The sequence below is a fragment of the Scyliorhinus torazame genome, chromosome 24 (genome assembly GCF_047496885.1).
Source record: "Scyliorhinus torazame isolate Kashiwa2021f chromosome 24, sScyTor2.1, whole genome shotgun sequence".
In the NCBI taxonomy this organism is placed as follows: domain Eukaryota; kingdom Metazoa; phylum Chordata; class Chondrichthyes; order Carcharhiniformes; family Scyliorhinidae; genus Scyliorhinus; species Scyliorhinus torazame.
In genome coordinates, this window is record NC_092730.1 from 8,523,893 (window position 1) to 8,550,127 (window position 26,235).

General features: G+C 54.5%; 1 protein-coding gene across 1 annotated transcript in view; it reads left to right on the forward strand.

The window, feature by feature from the left end:
• Positions 1–6,976: 6,976 nt before the first annotated feature.
• map4k1 (mitogen-activated protein kinase kinase kinase kinase 1) overlaps positions 6,977–26,235 on the forward strand; it is a 154,675-nt gene continuing 135,416 nt past the window's right edge. Inside the window, exon 1 of the mRNA XM_072489657.1 lies at positions 6,977–7,143. Within this exon, the coding sequence (XP_072345758.1) occupies positions 7,021–7,143 (123 nt within the window). The 5' untranslated portion in view covers positions 6,977–7,020. The remainder of the gene's footprint in view (positions 7,144–26,235) is intronic.

Sequence of the window (26,235 nt, forward strand, 5' to 3'; positions counted from 1 at the left end):
CACGCACACACACACACACACTACCTTGCTCTTGGGGGACAGTGGGGGGGGGGGGGGAGTGAAGGAAGGATTCCAGCCCTGACAATCTGACCTTTCAGCCGCATTGCGAACCCTCCTTCCTCAGCCGTGGCGTCGGACTCGAAGCCGGAGCTCCTGCTCCAGACCTGGAGGCGTTTCCCACGGGAGCACCGAGAAGGCGGTGGGTGAGCCGACATCTTGAACCCGCCGCAGTCCAGCGGGGTGTAGGTACACCCACTGTGCTGTTAGGGAGGGAGTTCCAGGCTGTTGCCCCGGCGACAGTGAAGGGACGGCCGATGTATTTCACAGTCGGGGTGGTGAGTGACTCGGAGGGGAACCTCCAGGTGGGGGGGTTCCCAGGTACCTGCTGCTCTTGTCCTTCTAGGTGGTGGAGGACGTGGGTTTGGAAGGTGCTGTCTGAGGAACCTTGGTGAGTTGCTGCAGTGCATCTTGTAGATGGGACACATGGCTGTAACTGTGCGTCGGGGGGGGAGGGAGTGAATGTTTGTGGAAGGGGAGCAATCAAGCGGGGCTGCTTTGTCCTGGATGGTGTCGAGCTTCTCGAGTGTTGTTGGGAGCCGCACTCATCCAGACAAGTGGGCGGCACGGCAGCACAGCGGTTAGCACTGTTGCTTCACAGCGCCGGGGTCCCGGGTTCGATTCCCGGCTTGGGTCACTGTCTGTGCGGAGTCTGCACGTTCTCCCCCCGTGTCTGCGTGGGTTTCCTCCAGGTGCTCCGGTTTCCTCCCACAAGTCCCGAAAGATGTGCTGTTGGGTGAATTGGACATTCTGAATTCTCCCTCTGTGTACCCGAACAGGCGCCGGAATGTGGCGACTAGGGGCTTTTCACAGGAACTTCATTGCAGCGTTAATGTAAGCCTACTTGTGACAATAATCAAGATTATTAAAAGAAGGGGACTTCCGGGTGCGGCGATGACCAGCTAAGTCGCACGTTTCGGCAGCTCCCGGTGGAACGGACTTTTGGGCTCTTAATAGGAGCCCCATCGGCAATTTTAACGGCAAATAACACTGTGCGGTAAACCAGAAGGGAATCCCCCCCGGACAAGTATGGAAAAAAGAGAGGAAAGTAGCCGGATTGCGGTGGATCCTCGAGCAGCGGCCAGGAAGGCAGGCACAAAGCAAGATGGCGTCGGAAGGAGGCAGTTTAATAGGGGCCCTGACCAACAAGAGTTCCTGCGGCGTTGCGTAGATGAACTCATAAAGGAGATGAAGGAGCTGTTGGCCCCGATATTACAGGCGATTGAGGGGCTAAAGGAGGAGCAAAAGACCCAGGAACAGGAGCTTCGGGTCGTGAAGGCAAAGGCTGCTGAGAATGAGGACGACATACAGGGCCTGGTGGTGAAGACGGAGATCCACGAGGCACACCATAAACGATGTGTGGAAAGGCTGGAGGTGCTGGAGAATAATGCAAGGAGGAAGAACCTAAGGATTCTTGGTCTTCCTGAAGGTGCAGAAGGGGCGGACGTCGGGGCATATGTGAGCACGATGCTGCACTCGTTAATGGGATTGGAGGCCCCGACGGGTCCGCTGGAGGTGGAGGGAGCATACCGAGTTATGGCGCGAAGACCGAGGGCTGGAGAAACTCCTCGAGCAATAGCGGTGAGATTTCTCCGATATAAGGACAGAGAGATGGTCCTCAGATGGGCAAAGAAAACTCGGAGCAGTAGGTGGGAGAATGCGGTGATCCGCGTGTATCAAGATTGGAGTGCGGAGGTGGCGAGAAGGAGGGCAAGCTTTAATTGGGCCAAGGCGGTGCTTCACAAAAGGAAGGTCAAATTCGGAATGCTGCAACCGGCAAGACTGTGGGTCACACATCTAGGGAAACACCACTATTTCGAAACGGCAGACAAGGCGTGGACATTTATTGTCGAGGAGAAACTGGAGTGAGCGGGCCAGAAAAAGAACGTTTGGGACAAAGTGGTGGGGTGATTATGTGGGGTGAAGGGGGGAAAAAGGGGGAAGGGATGATCTCTCAAATTGTTAAACCTGCGACCCTGTAACTTTTCTCTCTTCCCCATGTCGTGGGGGAGGGGGGGAGGGAGGATGAGGAGCTGAGGGCGCCGGCCATTGGGGGCGGGGCCAAGTGGGAAACGCGGGCTTTGTTCCCGCGCTATGGTAATCATGGCGGGAACAGGGAAGCAGGAAGGAGGGGGCCTCGCACAGTGGGGGCCGAGGTCACGGGGGGAAGCCGAGGTCGGCCAGAGTTTGCTGACTTCTGGGAGCAACATGGGGGTGCAATTACGCTAGAAAGGGATCTAGCGGCGGGGGGGGGGGGGGTTAACTGGGTTGCTGCTGCTGGGGAGAAGGGGGAGCTGGTGCGGGGCGGGGGGGCGCCGTCGGGGGGAGATGCGGCTACGTGGGAACCGGGTGAGGAGCTGGATTAAAAAAGGAGATGGCTAGTCGACAAGGGGGGGGTAAAGAGCCCCCCAACCCGGCTGATCACGTGGAATGTGAGAGGGCTGAACGGGCCGATTAAGAGGGCACGGGTACTCGCACACCTAAAGAAACTTAAGGCAGATGTGGTTATGCTTCAGGAGACGCATCTGAAGCTGACAGACCAGGTTAGACTTCGCAAAGGATGGGTGGGGCAGGTGTTTCATTCGGGGCTGGATGCAAAAAACAAGGGGGTGGCCATACTAGTGGGGAAGCGGGTAATGTTTGAGGCAAAGACTATAGTGGCGGATAGTGCGGGCAGATACATGATGGTGAGTGGCAAACTGCAAGGGGAGGCGGTGGTATTGGTGAACGTGTATGCCCCAAACTGGGATGATGCCAATTTTATGAGGCGTATGTTAGGACGAATCCCGGACCTAGAGGCGGGAAAGTTGGTAATGGGGGGAGACTTTAATACGGTGCTGGACCCAGGGCTGGACAGATCGAGGTCCAGGACCGGAAGGAGGCCGGCTGCAGCTAGGGTGCTTAAGGAGTTTATGGTGCAGATGGGAGGAGTAGATCCCTGGAGATTTAGTAGACCTAGGAGTGAGGAGTATTCGTTTTTCCCCGATGTACACAAAGTATTTTCACGAATAGATTTTTTTGTTTTGGGAAGGGCACTGACCCCAAAGGTGACGGGGACGGAGTACACGGCTATAGCCATCTCGGATCATGCTCCACACTGGGTGGACCTGGAGATAGGGGAGGAAAAAGAACAGCACCCACCCTGGAGAATGGACATGGGATTATTGGCAGATGAGGGGGGGGGGGGGGGGAGTTTAAGGGTGAGGGGGTGTATTGAAAGGTACTTGGAACTTAATGATAATGGGGAGGTACAGGTGGGAGTGGTCTGGGAGGCACTGAAGGCAGTGGTTAGAGGGGAGCTGATATCAATAAGGGCACATAAAGGAAAGCAGGAGAGTAGGGAACGAGAGCGGTTGCTGCTTCTGAGGGTGGACAGACAATATGCGGAGGCACCGGAGGAGGGACTGTACAGGGAAAGGCAAAGGCTACATGTAGAATTTGACTTGTTGACTACGGGTAAGGCAGAGGCACAGTGGAGGAAGGCACAGGGTGTACAGTACGAATATGGGGAGAAGGCGAGCAGGTTGCTGGCCCACCAACTGAGGAAGAGGGGAGCAGCGAGGGAGATAGGGGGGGTGAGAGATGAGGAGGGAGAGATGGAGCGGGGAGCGGAGAGAGTGAATGGAGTGTTCAAGGCATTTTATGAAAGATTATATGAAGCGCAGCCCCCGGACGGGAAGGAGAGAATGATGTGCTTTCTGGATCAGCTGGAATTTCCTAAGGTGGAGGAACAGGAGAGAGTGGGGATGGGAGCACAGATTGAGACGGAGGAAGTAGTGAAAGGGATTGGGAGCATGCAGGCGGGGAAGGCCCCGGGACCAGACGGATTCCCAGTTTAATTCTATAAGAAATATTTGGACTTGCTGGCCCCGCTACTGATGAGAACCTTTAATGAGGTGAGGGAAAGGGGGCAGCTGCCCCCGACTATGTCAGAGGCAACGATATCGCTCCTCCTAAAGAAGGAAAAAGACCCGCTGCAATGCGGGTCCTACAGGCCCATTTCCCTCCTGAATGTGGATGCTAAGATTCTGGCCAAGGTAATGGCAATGAGGATAGAGGATTGTGTCCCCGGGGGTGGTCCATGAGGACCAAACTGGGTTTGTGAAGGGGAGACAGCTGAACACGAATATACGGAGGCTGCTAGGGGTAATGATGATGCCCCCACCAGAGGGGGAAGCGGAGATAGTGGTGGCGATGGATGCCGAGAAAGCATTTGATAGAGTGGAGTGGGATTATTTGTGGGAGGTGTTGAGGAGATTTGGCTTTGGGGATGGGTATATCAGGTGGGTACAGTTGCTGTATAGGGCCCCGATGGCGAGCGTGATCACGAATGGACTGGGGGTCTGACTATTTTCGGCTCCATAGAGGGACGAGGCAGGGATGTCCTCTGTCCCCGTTATTGTTTGCACTGGCGATTGAACCCCTGGCCATGGCACTGAGGGGTTCCAGGAAGTGGAGGGGAGTACTTAGGGGGGGGAGAAGAACACCGGGTATCTCTGTATGCGGACGATTTGTTGCTATATGTGGCGGACCCGGCGGAGGGGATGCCAGAGATAATGCGGATACTTGGGGAGTTTGGGGATTTTTCAGGGTACAAACTGAACATGGGGAAAAGTGAGTTATTTGTGGTGCACCCGGGGGAGCAGAGCAGCGAGATAGAGGATTTACCGTTGAGGAAGGTAACAAGGGACTTCCGGTACCTGGGGATCCAGATAGCCAAGAATTGGGGTACATTACATAGGCTTAATTTAGCATGGTTGGTGGAACAGATGGAGGAGGATTTCAAGAGATGGGACATGGTGTCCCTGTCATTGGCAGGTAGGGTGCAGGCGGTTAAAATGGTGGTCCTCCCGAGATTCCTTTTTGTGTTCCAGTGCCTCCCGGTGGTGATCACGAAGGCTTTTTTCAAAAGAATTGAGAAGAGCATCATGGGTTTTGTGTGGGCTGGGAAGACCCCGAGAGTGAGGCGGGGATTCTTGCAGCGTAGTAGGGACAGGGGGGGGCTGGCACTACCGAGCCTAAGTGAGTACTACTGGGCCGCCAATGTTTCAATGGTGTGTAAGTGGATGGGAGAAGGGGAGGGAGCGGTGTGGAAGAGATTGGAGAGGGCGTCCTGCAGGGGGACTAGCCTGCAAGCAATGGTGACGGCGCCGTTGCCGTTCTCACCAAAGAAATACACCACAAGCCCGGTGGTGGTGGCTACATTGAGAATTTGGGGGCAGTGGAGACGGCATAGTGGAGGGACGGGAGCTTCGGTGCGGTCCCCGATAAACAATCATAGGTTTGTCCTGGGGAGAATGGATGGGGGATTTGGAGCATGACAAAGAGCTGGGGTAGTACAATTGAGAGATCTGTTCGTAGATGGGACGTTTGCGAGTTTGGGAGCGCTGACAGAGAAATATGGGTTGCCCCAAGGGAATGCATTTCGGTATATGCAATTGAGGGCTTTTGCGAGGCAACAGGTGAGGGAATTCCCGCAGCTCCCGACGCAGGAGGTGCAGGATAGAGTGATCTCAGAGACATGGGTGGGGGACAGTAAGGTGTCGGACATATACAGGGAGATGAGGGACGAGGCGGAGATCATGGTAGATGAGCTGAAAGGGAAATGGGAAGAAGAACTGGGGGAGGAGATTGAGGAGGGGCTGTGGGCTGAGTAAACTCATCGTCCTCGTGTGCCAGGCTAAGCCTGATACAATTTAAGGTGCTACACAGGGCGCATATGACTGGAGCACGGCTCAGTAAATTTTTTGGGGTAGGGGATAGGTGTGCGAGATGTTCGAGAGGCCCAGCGAATCACACCCACATGTTCTGGTCATGCCCGGTACTACAGGGGTTCTGGGTGGGGGTGGCAAAGGTGCTTGCGAAGGTGGTGGGGGTCCGGGTCGAACCAAGCTGGGGGTTGGCTATATTCGGGGTAGCAGAAGAGCCGGGAGTGCAGGAGGCGAGAGAGGCTGATGTTTTGGCCTTTGCGTCCCTTGTAGCCCGGCGCAGGATATTGTTAATGTGGAAGGAAGCCAAACCCCCGGGTGTGGAGACCTGGATAAACGATATGGCAGGGTTTATAAAGTTAGAACGGATTAAGTTCGTGTTAAGGGGTTCGGCTCAGGGGTTCACCAGGCGGTGGCAACCGTTCGTCGACTACCTCACAGAAAGATAGAGGGAACGGAAAAGAAGTAGACAACAGCAGCAACCCGGGGGGGAGGGGGGAGGAATCGGACGGACTCTCAGGGATGTTATTGTATATGTATAGGTATTTGTTATAGGTAATTGTATATTGGACTGTTGGATTGTATTTTTGGAGAGTATTTATTTTGGACAAGGCAGTTGCCATTTAGTTTTGTTTTTGTTTATATATTATTTATTTATTTGTTTAAAACTGGCCACGGTTATTTATATTGCTTTATTGTTGTGTGAAAGAAACACTGCGTATTGTTATGTTTGGCCAAAAAACTCGAATAAAATATATTAATTAAAAAAAAAAGATTATTAAAAGAAAAAGTGGAGAGTATTCCCTCTGACTCTGTGTAGATGGGGGACGGGCTTTGGGGGGGGAGTCAGGAGGTGAGTTGCTCTCCGCAGGATTCCCAGCCTCTGACCTGCCCTGGTAGCTGCAGTATTAATGTGGCTGGGTCGAGTTCCTGGACAGGGGACAAGCCTGCAGGATGCTGATCGCGTGGATGCAGTTCTGCCTGGAGGTGTCACACTTTGTCAGCCAGACAGACGCTCCGAGATGTAAGGCTACCTTGCTGCACAGCTGCGCATAACAGGAACAGGAAAAGTACGTCGATGTGCTGAGGAGATTAATCTGCCGGCAAATGTCCCAGGAGCGGCCGAGCAGGATCCTGTAACTGCCGTGGGGAGGACTGCGGGTGGGCAGAGAAGGCGAGCGCGAGGGAACGACGGTGATCGAGCGCGGGGGGGGTGGCGGGGGGGGGGGAGTTGTCTGCAGCTGTCCTGCCCACGATGATGAACAGCGTGTTCTACGACAGCCCCGAGATGGAGCTGGTCATATCTGACAGAAACCCCATGGATGACTTCGAGTTGATCCAGCGGATCGGGAGCGGAACGTACGGCGACGTGTTTAAGGTTCGATTACCTACATTCTTACCATAGTGCCAAGCTCGAAAAAAGGAGAAGTCATTAACGCTCTCTCTCTCTCGTTTGCTCGATCTTGCTTCCGTTTTCGACCTCACTGCTGTGCCTTCCCCGCCGATACTGATCTTATCTCCGGCTTACACACGAGCATCTTAACTGTTCGAATCAACCACTCACTTGTCAGCACTCACTCTTCGAAACGGAGAGCTTTCAATTGTTGGCATGTTGCCATCAGTTGGCATCAGTCGGTCACCCACACTCCCACCTACGTTGATGAGTTTAATTCCTCCCCCAACCCCCAGCTTCAGAAAATTAAGCTCCCATCGTCCAGGCTCATTTTCCCCAAAGTGTTAGTGCTGAGGGAGCGCCGCGCTGTCATAGGGTCAGTACTGAGGGAGTGTCGCACTGTCAGAGGGTCAGTACTGAGGGAGTGCCGCACTGTCAGAGGGTCAGTACTGAGGGAGTGCCGCACTGTCAGAGGGTCAGTACTGAGGGGGTTCCGCACTGTCAGAGGGTCAGTACTGAGGGGGTTCCGCACTGTCAGAGGGTCAGTACTGAGGGAGCGCCGCACTGTCAGGGGGTCAGTACTGAGGGAGTGCTGCACTGTCAGAGGGTCAGTACTGAGGGAGCGCTGCACTGTCAGAGGGTCAGTACTGAGGGAGAGCCGCACTGTCAGAGGGTCAGTGCTGAGGGAGTGCCGCACTGTCAGAGGGTCAGTACTGAGGGAGTGCTGCACTGTCAGAGGGTCAGTACTGAGGGATTGCCGCACTGTCAGAGGGTCAGTGCTGAGGGAGTGCTGCACTGTCAGAGGGTCAGTACTGAGGGATTGCCGCACTGCCAGAGGGTCAGTACTGAGGGAGTGTCGCACTGTCAGAGGGTCAGTACTGAGGGAGCGCTGCACTGTCAGAGGGTCAGTACTGAGGGAGGGTCAGTACTGAGGGAGTGCTGCACTGTCAGAGGGTCAGTACTGAGGGAGTGCCGCACTGTCAGAGGGTCAGTACTGAGGGAGTGCCGCACTGTCAGAGGGTCAGTACTGAGGGAGTGCCGCACTGTCAGAGGGTCAGTCCTGAGGGAGTGCTGCACAGTCAGAGGGTCAGTACTGAGGGAGTGCTGCACTGTCAGAGGGTCCGTGCTGAGGGAGTGCTGCACTGTCAGAGGGTCAGCACTGAGGGAGAGCCGCACTGTCAGAGGGTCAGTATTGAGGGAGTGCTGCACTGTCAGAGGGTCAGTACTGAGGGAGCGCTGCACTGTCAGAGTGTCAGTACTGAGGGAGTGCCGCACTGTCAGAGGGTCAGTACTGAGGGAGTGCTGCACTGTCAGAGGGTCAGTACTGAGGGAGTGCTGCACTGTCAGAGGGTCAGTACTGAGGGAGTGCCGCACTGTCAGAGGGTCAGTACTGAGGGAGTGCCGCACTGTCAGAGGGTCAGTACTGAGGGAGTGCCGCACTGTCAGAGGGTCAGTACTGGGGGAGTGCTGCACTGTCAGAGGGTCAGTACTGAGGGAGCGCCGCACTGTCAGAGGGTCAGTACTGAGGGAGTGCTGCACTGTCAGAGGGTCAGTACTGAGGGAGTGCGGCACTGTCAGAGGGTCAGTACTAAGGGAGTGTTGCACTGTCAGAGGGTCAGTAATGAGGGAGTGCCGCACTGTCAGAGGGTCAGTACTGAGGAAGTGCCGCACTGTCAGAGGGTCAGTACTGAGGAAGTGCCGCACTGTCAGAGGGTCAGTACTGAGGGAGTGCCGCACTGTCAGAGGGTCAGTACTGAGGGAGTGCCGCACTGTCAGAGGGTCAGTACTGAGGGAGTGGTGCACTGTCAGAGGGTCAGTACTGAGGGAGTGCCGCACTGTCAGAGGGTCAGTACTGAGGGAGCACCGCACTGTCAGAGGGTCAGTACTGAGGGAGTGCCGCACTGTCAGAGGGTCAGTACTGAGGAAGTGCCGCACTGTGAGAGGGTCAGTACTGAGGGAGTGCCGCACTGTCAGAGGGTCAGTACTGAGGGAGCGCAGCACTGTCAGAGGGTCAGTACTGAGGGATTGCCGCACTGTGAGAGGGTCAGTACTGAGGGAGTGCCGCACTGTCAGAGGCTCAGTACTGAGGGAGCACCGCACTGTCAGAGGGTCAGTACTGAGGGAGCACCGCACTGTCAGAGGGTCAGTACTGAGGGAGTGCTGCACTGTCAGAGGGTCAGTACTGAGGGAGTGCCGCACTGTCAGAGGGTCAGTACTGAGGGAGTGCTGCACTGTCAGAGGCTCAGTACTGAGTGAGTGCTGCACTGTCAGAGGGTCAGTACTGAGGGAGCACCGCACTGTCAGAGGGTCAGTACTGAGGGAGTGCCGCACTGTCAGAGGGTCAGTACTGAGGGAGTGCCGCACTGTCAGAGGGTCAGTACTGAGGGAGTGCTTCAGGTTGAGACATTAAACCGAGGCTCCGCTTACCGTCGGCAGGGGGGGGGGGGTTTGGGGTAATAGATTCCACGGCCAGTATTGAGAGGGGGGGGGGGGTTGCTGTGGGGTGAGTTCTCCCTGGGGCCAATGTTTATCCCTCGACCAACATCGCTAAAAGCAGATGTGTGTGGGATCTTGCTGTGCTCGGAATGGTGTGGGAATCAGCCGGGGTTCACGGTCCTGACCGCGGACGAGCGACCCCTGCTGGCGTGACTGGGTGTTGGCTGAAAGGCCGCCCCCGGGATGACTGCATATTGCAGTCGAATAGCTGGCAAGGCGTTTTCCAGGCCGGGCTCCTGGACAAAACACCCAGTTGGGTGAGGTGCAGCCTCTCGTGGGAGTCGTACGCTCCACAAAGAGTCCCATTAACATTCTCGGAAGACACACGGGAACAGGATGAAGAGAGTCTGCGACGCCGGTCACTCCTAGGTGCTTGATGGCACCAGCCCGGGACACTCGGGAAAGGTGTCAAAGGGGTTGATTGTAAGGAGAGAGATCGAAGGAAAGGTTCAGCGAGAGGCTTCCGGAGCTCAGGCCCCCCCCCCCCCCCCCCCCCCCCCCCTCCGGCAGCTGAAGGCACAGCCGCCAATGGTGGAGCGAAGGGAATGGGGGGGATGGTCAAGAGGCCGGAATTGGAGGAGCGCAGAGATCTCGGAGGGTTGTACGGGGCTGGAGGAGGTTACAGAGATCTCGGAGGGTGGTAAGGACTGGAGGAGGTTACAGAGATAGGGAGGGTTGTAGGGACTGGAGGAGGTTACAGAGATAGGGAGGTTTGTAGGGACTGGAGGAGGTTACAGAGATAGGGAGGGTTGGAGGGACTGGAGGAGGTTACAGAGATAGGGAGGGGTGTAGGGGCTGGAGGAGGTTACAGATATAGGGAGGGTTGTAGGGGCTGGAGGAGGTTACAGAGATAGGGAGGGGTGTAGGGGCTGGAGGAGGACACAGAGATATGGAGGGTTGTAGGGGCTGGAGGAGGTTACAGAGATAGGGAGGGGTGTAGGGGCTGGAGGAGGTTACAGATATAGGGAGGGTTGTAGGGGCTGGAGGAGGTTACAGAGATAGGGAGGGTTGTAGGGGCTGGAGGAGGTCACAGAGATAGGCAGGGTTGTAGGAGCTGGAGGAGGTTACAGATATAGGGCGGGTTGTAGGGGCTGGAGGGGGTTACAGAGATAGGGAGGGTTGTAGGGGCTGGAGGAGGTTACAGAGATAGGGAGGGTTGTAGGGGCTGGAGGAGGTTACAGAGATAGGGAGGGTTGTAGGGACTGGAGGAGGTTACAGAGATAGGGAGGGTTGTAGGGACTGGAGGAGGTTACAGAGATAGGGAGGGTTGTTGGGGCTGGAGGAGGTTACAGAGATAGGGAGGGTTGTAGGGGCTGGAGGAGGTTACAGAGATAGGGAGGGTGTAGGGGCTGGAGGAGGTTACAGAGATAGGGAGGGTTGTAGGGGCTGGAGGAGGTTACAGAGATAGGGAGGGTTGTGGGGACTGGAGGAGGTTACAGAGATAGGGAGGGTTGTAGGGGTTGGAGGAGGTTACAGAGATAGGGAGGGTTTTAGGGGCTGGAGGAGGTTACAGAGATAGGGAGAGATTGTAGGGACTGGAGGAGGTTACAGAGATAGGGAGGGGATGTAGGGACTGGAGGAGGTTACAGAGATAGGGAGGGTTGTCAGGGCTGGAGGAGGTTACAGAGATAGGGAGGTTTGTAGGGACTGGAGGAGGTTACAGAGATAGGGGATATAGGGACTGGAGGAGGTTACAGAGATAGGGAGGGGATGTAGGGACTGGAGGAGGTTACAGAGATAGGGAGGGTTGTCAGGGCTGGAGGAGGTTACAGAGATATGGAGGGTTGTAGGGGCTGGAGGAGGTTACAGAGATAGGGAGGGGTGTAGGGGCTGGAGGAGGTTACAGAGATAGGGAGGGTTGTAGCGGCTGGAGGAGGTTACAGAGATAGGGAGGGTTGTAGGGGCTGGAGGAGGTTACAGAGATCGGGAGGGGATGTAGGGGCTGGAGGAGGTTACAGAGATAGGGAGGGTTGTAGGGGCTGGAGGAGGTTACAGAGATCGGGAGGGGATGTAGGGGCTGGAGGAGGTTACAGAGATCAGGAGGGGATGTAGGGATTGGAGGAGGTCAGCGAGCGGTTGTGGTGGGTGAACAGGGGCTCGGTGGTGGGCCGTGTTTGGAATGAGCTGAGGTCTCCTGAGGGGAGAACGTGGAGGAGCATTGAGGTGAGGGTTGGGATTGTCGAGTCTGGAGATGACGGTGTACTTTGAGTCTGAGATACCCAAGTAAAAGCGAAAGCATTGGTTCACCTTGGCAGTGGAGGAATGTTTTACAGAAATGCGTGCCGGTGTTCAAAGCACATTGTACGTACCATCGCTAATGTGGGTCAGGATGGCCTCACTGGACCAAACTCTGAGGCCACAGGGGTTGGCCTGTTTGCCAGAGAGTGACTGACCGGCAGGCCAAACAGCTTCCCGAGCCCTGAGTGCGCGTGGGAGCTGTCCTCGCTGGCATTCAGCCCGTCCCTCCAGCCTATCCCGCCATTCAATGAGATCATGGCTGATTTCGGGCCTAACTCAACGTTCCTGCCTTTAACTGTTCCCGCTTCAACTGCTGTTTGGGGGAGAGAATTCCTGACCTCTCCCACCCTTTCGAGTGATAGCAGGCCTGAGACGCACGGCAGCAACTCACCGAGGCTCCTCAGGCAGCACCTTCCAAACCCACGTCCTCCACCACCTAGAGGGACAAGAGCAGCAGATACCTGGGAACCCCCCACCACCTGGAGGCTCCCCTCCGAGTCACTCACCACCCCGACTGGGAAATATATCGGCCGTTCCCTCACTGTCGCCGGGGCAACACCCTGGAACTCCCTCCCTAACAGCACAGCGGGTGTACCTACACCGCGTGGGACTGCGGCGGGTTCAAGATGGCGGCCCACCCACCGCCTCGGGGCAATTAGGGAAGGGCAGCAAATGGCGGCCTAACCGGTTCTGTAAAAATGTTTTTTGTTTTTTTTTAAACATTGGGTAATCTCTCCTCCTCGCTTAACCCCTGAAGTCCAGGTAATCTTTGTGTAAATCCTCCTTGCACCCCCTCCAAGGCTGAAATACCCTCCCTGAGATCTGGTGGCCCGATCTGCTCCCAGTGACTCCCGAGTGGGACCTACCCGGGGATTTGTAAAGCTGCAGCATCACCCCTGTGACTTTATATTCCAACCCTCGAGATGGAAATTATAATCATATTTATTAGCGTCACAAGTCGGCTTTCTCAAGCTTCCTTCCTGAAGCTCAACAGCACAACGCTGAGCGGAGAAGCAGCTGCCCGGTGCTGTGGGGGGACTTTGGGATGTTTCATCTGTGTGTGTTTGTGTATGCGTGTGTCACCGTGTTTGTGTGCCTATGTGACAGGTTTGTGTGTGTGTCGCGTTTGTATCACGTGTTTGTGTGTCACGTTTGTGTGCGTGTGTCACAGGTTTGCGTGTGTGCCACGTGTTTGTGTGTGTGTCGCATGTCTGTGTGTGTGTGTGTGTGTCGCGTTTGTGTCACGTGTTTGTGTGTCAGGTTTGTGTGTGTGCCACATGTCTGTGTGTGTCGCGTTTGTGTCACGTGTTTGTGTGTCAGGTTTGTGTGTGTGCCACATGTCTGTGTGTGTCGCGTTTGTGTCACGTGTTTGTGTGTCACGTTTGTGTGCGTGTGTCACAGGTTTGTGTGTGTGCCACATGTCTGTGTGTGTGTCGCGTTTGTGTGCATGTGTCGCGTTTCTGTGTGACGTGTTTGTGTGCGTGTGCCGTGTTTGTGTGCGTGTGTCAGGTGTGTGTGCGTGTGTCAGGTGTGTGCGTGTGTCAGGTGTGTGTGCGTGTGTCAGGTGTGTGCGTGTGTCAGGTGTGTGTGCGTGTGTCAGGTGTGTGTCGTGTTTGTGTCATGGGTTTGTGTTTTGCGTGTTTATGTGTGTTTGTGCGTGTCACGGGTTTGTGTGTGTGTCGCATTTGTGTGTGTGTGTGTCGCGTGTTTGTGCGTGTCCGTGTACAGATGTCACCCCAGGACCTGGGTGAGAGCTGCGGGGATGAGTTTGTCTCGCTGTGAGGCCCTGGTTGAATACCCACTGAACACCCACTGCTCTGTGCTGAGGGGTGTTCATTCGACTTGGGGAGTGGGAGGGGGTGTCCAGAAACTTCTGCCCCGCCCTTTCTGAGACGGGTAACCGCTCACTCCCAGAACAACCCACACCCCGCCCGGGGATGTGTGTGCCTGCTGCACACACACCAAATATCTCACCCACACACACACACACCCACACACAGAGCCAGCGCTCGCCCAGGGTGAAGGATCATACAGTGAGGCATCACAGCTCCTGGGAAGGCACTGTGGGAGCAGCCCGAGGCCTCAGAACCTTGTCGACAGACTGAGCTGAAGATTCACCAACCGCTTCATACTGACAACTGGTAGAGGAAGTAAACCCGTTCAGTTACACATGTGGTTTTCCTGTAACCTGCACGCCTAACGTTCGAGTGTCAGTGACAGAGCAGCACAGGGTCAGAAAGAATCAGCAAAGGCCTTTAAATTATACAGAGAAAAACAGTGTGTGTAGCCCCTGTGCTGGGAGTGTTTGATGGGGACAGTGTAGAGGGAGCTTTACTCTGTATCTAACCCTGTGCTGTACCTGTCCTGGGAGTGTTTGATGGGGGCAGTGTAGAGGGAGCTTTGCTCTGTATCGAACCCCGTGCTGTACCTGTCCTGGGAGTGATTGATGGGGACAGTGTAGAGGGAGCTTTACTCTGTATCTAACCCCGTGCTGTACCTGCCCTGGGAGTGTTTGATGGAGACAGTGTAGACGGAGCTTTACTCTGTATCTAACCCCGTGCTGTACCTGCCCTGGGAGTGTTTGATGGGGACAGTGTAGAGGGAGCTTTACTCTGTATCTAACCCCGTGCTGTACCTGTCCTGGGAGTGTTTGATGGGGACAGTGTAGAGGGAGCTTTACTCTGTATCTAACCCCGAGCTGTACCTGTCCTGGGAGTGTTTGATGGGGGCAGTGTAGAGGGAGCTTTACTCTGTATCTAACCCCGTGCTGTGCCTGTCCTGGGAGTGTTTGATGGGGACCGTGTAGTGGGAGCTTTACTCTGTATCTAACCCCGTGCTGTACCTGTCCTGGGAGTGTTTGATGGGGACAGTGTAGAGGGAGCTTTACTCTGTATCTAACCCCGAGCTGTCCCTGTCCGAGGAGTGTTTGACGGGGACAGTGTAGTGGGAGCTTTACTCTGTATCTAACCCCGTGCTGTACCTGTTCTGGGAGTGTTTGATGGGGACAGTGTAGAGGGAGCTTTACTCTGTATCTAACCCCGTGCTGTACCAATCCTGGGAGTGTTTGATGGGGACAGTGTAGAGGGAGCTTTACTCTGTATCTAACCCCGTGCTGTCCCTGTCCTGGGAGTGTTTGATGGGGACAGTGTAGTGGGAGCTTTACTCTGTATCTAACCCCGTGCTGTACCTGTTCTGGGAGTGTTTGATGGGGACAGTGTAGAGGGAGCTTTACTCTGTATCTAACCCCGTGCTGTACCAATCCTGGGAGTGTTTGATGGGGACAGTGTAGAGGGAGCTTTACTCTGTATCTAACCCCGTGCTGTTCCTGTCCTGGGAGTGTTTGATTGGGACAGTGTGGAAGGAGCTTTACTCTGTATCTAACCCCGTGCTGTACCTGTACTGGGATTGTTTGATGGGGACAGTGTAGAGGGAGCTTTACTCTGTATCTAACCCCGTGCTGTACCTGTCCTGGGAGTGTTTGATGGGGACAGTGTAGAGGGAGCTTTACTCTATATCTAACCCCGTGCTGTACCTGTCCTGGGAGTGTTTGATGGGGACAGTGTAGAGGGAGCTTTACTCTGTATCTAACCCCGTGCTGTACCTGTCCTGGGAGTGTTTGATGGGGACTGTGTAGAGGGAGCTTTACTCTGTATCTAACCCCGTGCTGTACCTGTCCTGGGAGTGTTTGATGGGGACAGTGTAGAGGGAACTTTACTCTGTATCTAACCCCGTGCTGTACCTGTCCTGGGAGTGTTTGATGGGGACAGTGTAGACGGAGCTTTACTCTGTATCTAACCCCGTGCTGTACCTGCCCTGGGAGTGTTTGATGGGGACAGTGTAGAGGGAGCTTTACTCTGTATCTAACCCCGTGCTGTACCTGTCCTGGGAGTGTTTGATGGGGACAGTGTAGAGGGAGCTTTACTCTGTATCTAACCCCGAGCTGTACCTGTCCTGGGAGTGTTTGATGGGGGCAGTGTAGAGGGAGCTTTACTCTGTATCTAACCCCGTGCTGTGCCTGTCCTGGGAGTGTTTGATGGGGACCGTGTAGTGGGAGCTTTACTCTGTATCTAACCCCGTGCTGTACCTGTCCTGGGAGTGTTTGATGGGGACAGTGTAGAGGGAGCTTTACTCTGTATCTAACCCCGAGCTGTCCCTGTCCGAGGAGTGTTTGACGGGGACAGTGTAGAGGGAGCTTTACCCTGTATCTAACCCCGTGCTGTACCTGTCCTGGGAGTGTTTGATGGGGACAGTGTAGAGGGAGCTTTACTCTGTATCTAACCCCGTGCTGTCCCTGTCCTGGGAGTGTTTGATGGGGACAGTGTAGAGGGAGCTTTACTCTGTATCTAACCCCGTGCTGTCCCTGTCCTGGGAGTGTTTGATGTGGACAGTGTAGAGGGAGCTTTACTCTGTATCTAACCCCGAGCTGTACCTGTCCTGGGAGTGTTTGATGGGGGCAGTGTAGAGGGAGCTTTACTCTGTATCTAACCCCGTACTGTGCCTGTCCTGGGAGTGTTTGATGGGGACAGTGTAGAGGGAGCTTTACTCTGTATATAACCCCGTGCTGTACCTGTCCTGGGAATGTTTGATGGGGACAGTGTAGAGGGAGCTTTACTCTATATCTAACCCCGTGCTGTACCTGTCCTGGGAGTGTTTGATGGGGACAGTGTAGAGGGAGCTTTACTCTGTATCTAACCCCGTGCTGTGCCTGTCCTGGGAGTGTTTGATGGGGACAGTGTAGAGGGAGCTTTACTCTGTATCTAACCCCGTGCTGTACCTGTCCTGGGAATGTTTGATGGAGACAGTGTAGACGGAGCTTTACTCTGTATCTAACCCCGTGCTGTACCTGTTCTGGGAGTGTTTGATGGGGACAGTGTAGAGGGAGCTTTACTCTGTATCTAACCCCGTGCTGTACCTGTCCTGGGAGTGTTTGATGGGGACAGTGTAGAGGGAGCTTTACTCTGTATCTAACCCCGTGCTGTACCAATCCTGGGAGTGTTTGATGGGGACAGTGTAGAGGGAGCTTTACTCTGTATCTAACCTCGTGCTGTTCCTGTCCTGGGAGTGTTTGATTGGGACAGTGTGGAAGGAGCTTTACTCTGTATCTAACCCCGTGCTGTACCTGTACTGGGATTGTTTGATGGGGACAGTGTAGAGGGAGCTTTACTCTGTATCTAACCCTGTGCTGTACCTGTCCTGGGAGTGTTTGATGGGGACAGTGTAGAGGGAGCTTTACTCTATATCTAACCCCGTGCTGTACCTGTCCTGGGAGTGTTTGATGGGGACAGTGTAGAGGGAGCTTTACTCTGTATCTAACCCCGTGCTGTACCTGTCCTGGGAGTGTTTGATGGGGACTGTGTAGAGGGAGCTTTACTCTGTATCTAACCCCGTGCTGTACCTGTCCTGGGAGTGTTTGATGGGGACAGTGTAGAGGGAACTTTACTCTGTATCTAACCCCGTGCTGTACCTGCCCTGGGAGTGTTTGATGGAGACAGTGTAGACGGAGCTTTACTCTGTATCTAACCCCGTGCTGTACCTGCCCTGGGAGTGTTTGATGGGGACAGTGTAGAGGGAGCTTTACTCTGTATCGAACCCCGTGCTGTACCTGTCCTGGGAGTGATTGATGGGGACAGTGCAGAGGGAGCTTTACTCTGTATCTAACCCCGTGCTGTACCTGCCCTGGGAGTGTTTGATGGAGACAGTGTAGACGGAGCTTTACTCTGTATCTAACCCCGTGCTGTACCTGCCCTGGGAGTGTTTGATGGGGACAGTGTAGAGGGAGCTTTACTCTGTATCTAACCCCGTGCTGTACCTGTCCTGGGAGTGTTTGATGGGGACAGTGTAGAGGGAGCTTTACTCTGTATCTAACCCCGAGCTGTACCTGTCCTGGGAGTGTTTGATGGGGGCAGTGTAGAGGGAGCTTTACTCTGTATCTAACCCCGTGCTGTGCCTGTCCTGGGAGTGTTTGATGGGGACCGTGTAGAGGGAGCTTTACTCTGTATCTAACCCCGTGCTGTACCTGTCCTGGGAGTGTTTGTTGGGGACAGTGCAGAGGGAGCTTTACTCTGTATCTAACCCCGTGCTGTACCTGTCCTGGGAGTGTTTGATGGGGACAGTGTAGAGGGAGCTATACTCTGTATCTAATCCCGAGCTGTCCCTGTCCGAGGAGTGTTTGACGGGGACAGTGTAGAGGGAGCTTTACCCTGTATCTAACCCCGTGCTGTACCTGTCCTGGGAGTGTTTGATGGGGACAGTGTAGAGGGAGCTTTACTCTGTATCTAACCCCGTGCTGTCCCTGTCCTGGGAGTGTTTGATGGGGACAGTGTAGAGGGAGCTTTACTCTGTATCTAACCCCGTGCTGTACCTGTCCTGGGAGTGTTTGATGTGGACAGTGTAGAGGGAGCTTTACTCTGTATCTAACCCCGAGCTGTACCTGTCCTGGGAGTGTTTGATGGGGGCAGTGTAGAGGGGGCTTTACTCTGTATCTAACCCCGTACTGTGCCTGTCCTGGGAGTGTTTGATGGGGACAGTGTAGAGGGAGCTTTACTCTGTATATAACCCCGTGCTGTACCTGTCCTGGGAATGTTTGATGGGGACAGTGTAGAGGGAGCTTTACTCTATATCTAACCCCGTGCTGTACCTGTCCTGGGAGTGTTTGATGGGGACAGTGTAGAGGGAGCATTACTCTGTATCTAACCCCGTGCTGTGCCTGTCCTGGGAGTGTTTGATGGGGACAGTGTAGAGGGAGCTTTACTCTGTATCTAACCCCGTGCTGTACCTGTCCTGGGAATGTTTGAATGAGACAGTGTAGACGGAGCTTTACTCTGTATCTAACCCCGTGCTGTACCTGTTCTGGGAGTGTTTGATGGGGACAGTGTAGAGGGAGCTTTACTCTGTATCTAACCCCGTGCTGTACCTGTCCTGGGAGTGTTTGATGGGGACAGTGTAGAGGGAGCTTTACTCTGTATCTAACCCCGTGCTGTACCAATCCTGGGAGTGTTTGATGGGGACAGTGTAGAGGGAGCTTTACTCTGTATCTAACCCCGTGCTGATCCTGTCCTGGGAGTGTTTGATTGGGACAGTGTGGAAGGAGCTTTACTCTGTATCTAACCCCGTGCTGTACCTGTACTGGGATTGTTTGATGGGGACAGTGTAGAGGGAGCTTTACTCTGTATCTAACCCCGTGCTGTACCTGTCCTGGGAGTGTTTGATGGGGACTGTGTGGAGGGAGCTTTACTCTGTATCTAACCCCGTGCTGTACCTGTCCTGGGAGTGTTTGATGGGGACAGTGTAGAGGGAACTTTACTCTGTATCTAACCCCGTGCTGTACCTGCCCTGGGAGTGTTTGATGGAGACAGTGTAGACGGAGCTTTACTCTGTATCTAACCCCGTGCTGTACCTGCCCTGGGAGTGTTTGATGGGGACAGTGTAGAGGGAGCTTTACTCTGTATCGAACCCCGTGCTGTACCTGTCCTGGGAGTGATTGATGGGGACAGTGCAGAGGGAGCTTTACTCTGTATCTAACCCCGTGCTGTACCTACCCTGGGAGTGTTTGATGGAGACAGTGTAGACGGAGCTTTACTCTGTATCTAACCCCGTGCTGTACCTGCCCTGGGAGTGTTTGATGGGGACAGTGTAGAGGGAGCTTTACTCTGTATCTAACCCCGTGCTGTACCTGTCCTGGGAGTGTTTGATGGGGACAGTGTAGAGGGAGCTTTACTCTGTATCTAACCCCGAGCTGTACCTGTCCTGGGAGTGTTTGATGGGGGCAGTGTAGAGGGAGCTTTACTCTGTATCTAACCCCGTGCTGTGCCTGTCCTGGGAGTGTTTGATGGGGACCGTGTAGTGGGAGCTTTACTCTGTATCTAACCCCGTGCTGTACCTGTCCTGGGAGTGTTTGATGGGGACAGTGTAGAGGGAGCTTTACTCTGTATCTAACCCCGAGCTGTCCCTGTCCGAGGAGTGTTTGACGGGGACAGTGTAGAGGGAGCTTTACCCTGTATCTAACCCCGTGCTGTACCTGTCCTGGGAGTGTTTGATGGGGACAGTGTAGAGGGAGCTTTACTCTGTATCTAACCCCGTGCTGTCCCTGTCCTGGGAGTGTTTGATGGGGACAGTGTAGTGGGAGCTTTACTCTGTATCTAACCCTGTGCTGTACCTGTCCTGGGAGTGTTTGATGTGGACAGTGTAGAGGGAGCTTTACTCTGTATCTAACCCCGAGCTGTACCTGTCCTGGGAGTGTTTGATGGGGGCAGTGTAGAGGGAGCTTTACTCTGTATCTAACCCCGTACTGTGCCTGTCCTGGGAGTGTTTGATGGGGACAGTGTAGAGGGAGCTTTACTCTTTATATAACCCCGTGCTGTACCTGTCCTGGGAATGTTTGATGGAGACAGTGTAGACGGAGCTTTACTCTGTATCTAACCCCGTGCTGTACCTGCCCTGGGAGTGTTTGATGGGGACAGTGTAGAGGGAGCTTTACTCTGTATCGAACCCCGTGCTGTACCTGTCCTGTGTGTGTTTGATGGGGGCAGTGTAGAGGGAGCTTTACTCTGTATCTAACCCCGTGCTGTACCTGTTCTGGGAGTGTTTGATGGGGACAGTGTAGAGGGAGCTTTACTCTGTATCTAACCCAGTGCTGTACCAATCCTGGGAGTGTTTGATGGGGACAGTGTAGAGGGAGCTTTACTCTGTATCTAACCCCGTGCTGTTCCTGTCCTGGGAGTGTTTGATGGGGACAGTGTGGAAGGAGCTTTACTCTGTATCTAACCCCGTGCTGTACCTGTCCTGGGAGTGTTTGATGGGGACAGTGTAGAGGGAGCTTTACTCTGTATCTAACCCCGTGCTGTACCTGTCCTGGGAGTGTTTGATGGGGACCGTGTAGAGGGAGCTTTACTCTGTATCTAACCCCGTGCTGTACCTGTGCTGGGAGTATTTGATGGGGACAGTGTAGAGGGAGCTTTACTCTGTATCTAACCCCGTGCTGTACCTGTCCGAGGAGTGTTTGACGGGGACAGTGTAGAGGGAGCTTTACCCTGTATCTAACCCCGTGCTGTACCTGTCCTGGGAGTGTTTGATGGGGACAGTGTAGAGGGAGCTTTACTCTGTATCTAACCCCGTGCTGTCCCTGTCCTGGGATTGTTTGATGGGGACAGTGTAGAGGGAGCTTTACTCTGTATCTAACCCCATGCTGTACCTGTCCTGGGAGTGTTTGATGGGGACAGTGTAGAGGGAGCTTTACTCTGTATCTAACCCCGAGCTGTACCTGTGCTGGGAGTGTTTGATGGGGAGAGTGTAGAGGGAGCTTTACTCTGTATCTAACCCCGTGCTGTGCCTGTCCTGGGAGTGTTTGATGGGGACAGTGTAGAGGGAGCTTTACTCTGTATCTAACCCCGTGCTGTACCTGTCCTGGGAATGTTTGATGGAGACAGTGTAGACGGAGCTTTACTCTGTATCTAACCCCGTGCTGTACCTGTCCTGGGAGTGTTTGATGGGGACAGTGTAGAGGGAGCTTTACTCTGTATCTAACCCCGTGCTGTACCTGTCCTGGGAGTGTTTGATGGGGACAGTGTAGAGGGAGCTTTACTCTGTATCTAACCCCGTGCTGTACCTGTCCTGGGAGTGTTTGATGGGGACTGTGTAGAGGGAGCTTTACTCTGTATCTAACCCCGTGCTGTACCTGTCCTGGGAGTGTTTGATGGGGACAGTGTCGAGGGAACTTTACTCTGTATCTAACCCCGTGCTGTACCTGCCCTGGAAGTGTTTGATGGAGACAGTGTAGACGGAGCTTTACTCTGTATCTAACCCCGTGCTGTACCTGCCCTGGGAGTGTTTGATGGGGACAGTGTAGAGGGAGCTTTACTCTGTATCGAACCCCGTGCTGTACCTGTCCTGGGAGTGATTGATGGGGACAGTGCAGAGGGAGCTTTACTCTGTATCTAACCCCGTGCTGTACCTGCCCTGGGAGTGTTTGATGGAGACAGTGTAGACGGAGCTTTACTCTGTATCTAACCCCGTGCTGTACCTGCCCTGGGAGTGTTTGATGGGGACAGTGTAGAGGGAGCTTTACTCTGTATCTAACCCCGTGCTGTACCTGTCCTGGGAGTGTTTGATGGGGACAGTGTAGAGGGAGCTTTACTCTGTATCTAACCCCGAGCTGTACCTGTCCTGGGAGTGTTTGATGGGGGCAGTGTAGAGGGAGCTTTACTCTGTATCTAACCCCGTGCTGTGCCTGTCCTGGGAGTGTTTGATGGGGACCGTGTAGAGGGAGCTTTACTCTGTATCTAACCCCGTGCTGTACCTGTCCTGGGAGTGTTTGATGGGGACAGTGTAGAGGGAGCTTTACTCTGTATCTAACCCCGTGCTGTACCAATCCTGGGAGTGTTTGATGGGGACAGTGTAGAGGGAGCTTTACTCTGTATCTAACCCCGTGCTGTTCCTGTCCTGGGATTGTTTGATGGGGACAGTGTGGAAGGAGCTTTACTCTGTATCTAACCCCGTGCTGTACCTGTCCTGGGATTGTTTGATGGGGACAGTGTAGAGGGAGCTTTACTCTGTATCTAACCCCGTGCTGTACCTGTCCTGGGAGTGTTTGATGGGGACAGTGTAGAGGGAGCTTTACTCTGTATCTAACCCCGTGCTGTACCTGTCCTGGGAGTGTTTGATGGGGACAGTGTAGAGGGAGCTTTACTCTGTATCTAACCCCGTGCTGTACCTGTCCTGGGAGTGTTTGATGGGGACTGTGTAGAGGGAGCTTTACTCTGTATCTAACCCCGTGCTGTACCTGTCCTGGGAGTGTTTGATGGGGACAGTGTCGAGGGAACTTTACTCTGTATCTAACCCCGTGCTGTACCTGCCCTGGAAGTGTTTGATGGAGACAGTGTAGACGGAGCTTTACTCTGTATCTAACCCCGTGCTGTACCTGCCCTGGGAGTGTTTGATGGGGACAGTGTAGAGGGAGCTTTACTCTGTATCGAACCCCGTGCTGTACCTGTCCTGGGAGTGATTGATGGGGACAGTGCAGAGGGAGCTTTACTCTGTATCTAACCCCGTGCTGTACCTGCCCTGGGAGTGTTTGATGGAGACAGTGTAGACGGAGCTTTACTCTGTATCTAACCCCGTGCTGTACCTGCCCTGGGAGTGTTTGATGGGGACAGTGTAGAGGGAGCTTTACTCTGTATCTAACCCCGTGCTGTACCTGTCCTGGGAGTGTTTGATGGGGACAGTGTAGAGGGAGCTTTACTCTGTATCTAACCCCGAGCTGTACCTGTCCTGGGAGTGTTTGATGGGGGCAGTGTAGAGGGAGCTTTACTCTGTATCTAACCCCGTGCTGTACCTGCCCTGGGAGTGTTTGATGGAGACAGTGTAGACGGAGCTTTACTCTGTATCTAACCCCGTGCTGTACCTGCCCTGGGAGTGTTTGATGGGGACAGTGTAGAGGGAGCTTTACTCTGTATCTAACCCCGTGCTGTACCTGCCCTGGGAGTGTTTGATGGGGACAGTGTAGAGGGAGCTTTACTCTGTATCTAACCCCGTGCTGTACCTGTCCTGGGAGTGTTTGATGGGGACAGTGTAGAGGGAGCTTTACTCTGTATCTAACCCCGAGCTGTACCTGCCCTGGGAGTGTTTGATGGGGGACAGTGTAGAGGGAGCTTTACTCTGTATCTAACCCCGAGCTGTACCTGTCCTGGGAGTGTTTGATGGGGGCAGTGTAGAGGGAGCTTTACTCTGTATCTAACCCCGTGCTGTGCCTGTCCTGGGAGTGTTTGATGGGGGACCGTGTAGAGGGAGCTTTACTCTGTATCTAACCCCATGCTGTACCTGTCCTGGGAGTGTTTGATGGGGACAGTGTAGAGGGAGCTTTACTCTGTATCTAACCCCGAGCTGTACCTGTCCTGGGAGTGTTTGATGGGGGCAGTGTAGAGGGAGCTTTACTCTGTATCTAACCCCGTGCTGTGCCTGTCCTGGGAGTGTTTGATGGGGACAGTGTAGAGGGAGCTTTACTCTGTATCTAACCCCGTGCTGTACCTGTCCTGGGAGTGTTTGATGGGGACAGTGTGGAGGGAGAAATTGCTACATTCCTTTCTGTTCCGAATATCGGCCCATGTCTTGGGCTCAAATTCTATCTGAATCGCTTTGGATAAATTGTTGACACGGTCGCAGGCTTGCGAGATGTGTCTCGGGCACTTTGTGAGATTATTGATGATATCTGCCCAGAACACAGAGGGTTAGTTACACCTTCACTGTTGGCCAGAGGGTAAAGATTCACTCGGGCCCTGAACTCGATTTGAAATTAAAGTTTTAGCCAATCTGGATGTTCAGTCAATGGAACCTGAAGCGGATGAACAATTCGTGTGCGTTTGTTTTATTTGAAGTCGGGTGTCAGGAAGTGGGTAGTGGGGGAGGGGTCGGTGTGGGAGCGGGTGGAGGCGGCATCATGTAGGGGCATTGGTAACGTCACCTCTGCCGTTCTCGCCGGCCCGGTACTCCGCAAGCCCGGAGGTAGTGGCGGCTCTGAGAGTTTGGGGACAGTGGAGGAAGCACATGGGAGTGGAGGGAGCGTCGGTGTGGGCTCCAATTTGTGACAATCACCGGATTGTCCCGGGGAGGCTGGAAGGGGGGTATCGGAGGTGGCAGAGAGCAGGGATTGAGAGGCTGGGGGTGTGTTTATTGATGGGAGCGTTCCCTGTTTGGAGGATCTGGAGGAGGAGTTTGAATTGCCGGCTGGGAACGGGTTTCGCTATCTGCAGGTGAGGGACTTTGTGGGAAGGCACCTTTCCACTTCTACCGCCCCAGGGATTACAGGGTAAGGTCGTTTCTGGAACGGGAGTGGGGGAGGGGAAGGTCTCGGAAATTTATAAAGAACTGGAGTGGGACGGAACCCAGATAGGGGAGGTAAAGCGCAAGAGGACAGATGAGTTGGGTAAGGAGGTAGAGGCGGGTCTGTGGGAGGAGGCTCTGAGCAGAGTCAACATGTCCTCGTGTGCCAGGCTCAGCCTGATACAATCCAAGGTGGTTCACCGGCACACATGGCCCGGATGAGCAGGTTTGAAGGGGTGGGGGCCAGTTGTGGGTGGTGCGCAGGAGGGCCCGCAAACCAGGTCCACATGTTCTGGGCATGCCCGAAGCTGAGGGGGTTCTGGGAGGGATTTGCCGATGTCGTGACCACGGGGCTAAAAACGAGGGGGGGGGGCCCCGAGTCCGGAGGTGGCGATTTTCGGAGTGTCGGAAGGACCCGGGAGTCCAGGGGGGGGGGCGGGAGAGAGGCTGACGCTTTCGCCTTTGTCTCCTTGGTAGCCCGGAGACGGATCTTATTATCCTGGAGGGACTCGGAGCCCCCGAAATCGGGGGTATGGGTTTAGCAACATGGCCGGGTGTCTCAGGCTGGAGAAGATCAAGTTCGTCCTGAGAGGAGGTGGCACCGGGGAATTGTGACTATAAGCTGTGTTGGCGGGGGGGGGGGGGGGGGGGGGGGGGTGTTACGCACTGATTTCTGTTTACATTTGTATTTGTATCTTTTGTTGTTTTAAAACCATAAATGCCTTAATAAAATGTTTGTTGAAAAAAAATGTATTTGAAGTGAGGTCACTGTTGTGATGTGGGAACCGCAGCAGCCAATTTACACACAGCAAGATCCCACACACAGCAATGTGAGAATGGCCCAGATCATCTGTGTTTAGTGATGTTGGGCGAGGGATAAATATTGGCCCCCGGACACCGGGGAACTCACCCCCCCAGCCCACTCATCCTGAGAGATGGCCCCTCCGACGGTACGCTATTCCCTCTTCACTGACCCTCTGACAGTGCAGCACTCCCTCAGTACTGACCCTCTGACAGTGCGGCACTCCCTCAGTACTGACCCTCTGACAATGCGGCACTCCCTCAGTACTGACCCTCTGACAGTGCGGCTCTCCCTCAGTACTGACCCTCTGACAGTGCGGCACTCCCTCAGTACTGACCCTCTGACAGTGCGGCACTCCCTCAGTACTGACCCTCTGACAGTGCGGCACTCCCTCAGTACTGACCCTCTGACAGTGCGGCACTCCCTCAGTACTGACCCTCTGGCAGTGCAGCGCTCCCTCAGTACTGACCCTCTGACAGTGCGGCACTCCCTCAGTACTGACCCTCTGACAGTGCGGCGCCCCCTCAGTACTGACCCTCTGACAGTGCGGCACTCCCTCAGTACTGACCCTCTGACAGTGTGGCACTCCCTCAGGACTGACCCTCTGACAATGCGGCACTCCCTCAGTACTGACCCTCCGACAGTGCGGCACTCCCTCAGTACTGACCCTCTGACAGTGCGGCACTCCCTCAGTACTGACCCTCTGACAGTGCGGCACTCCCTCAGTA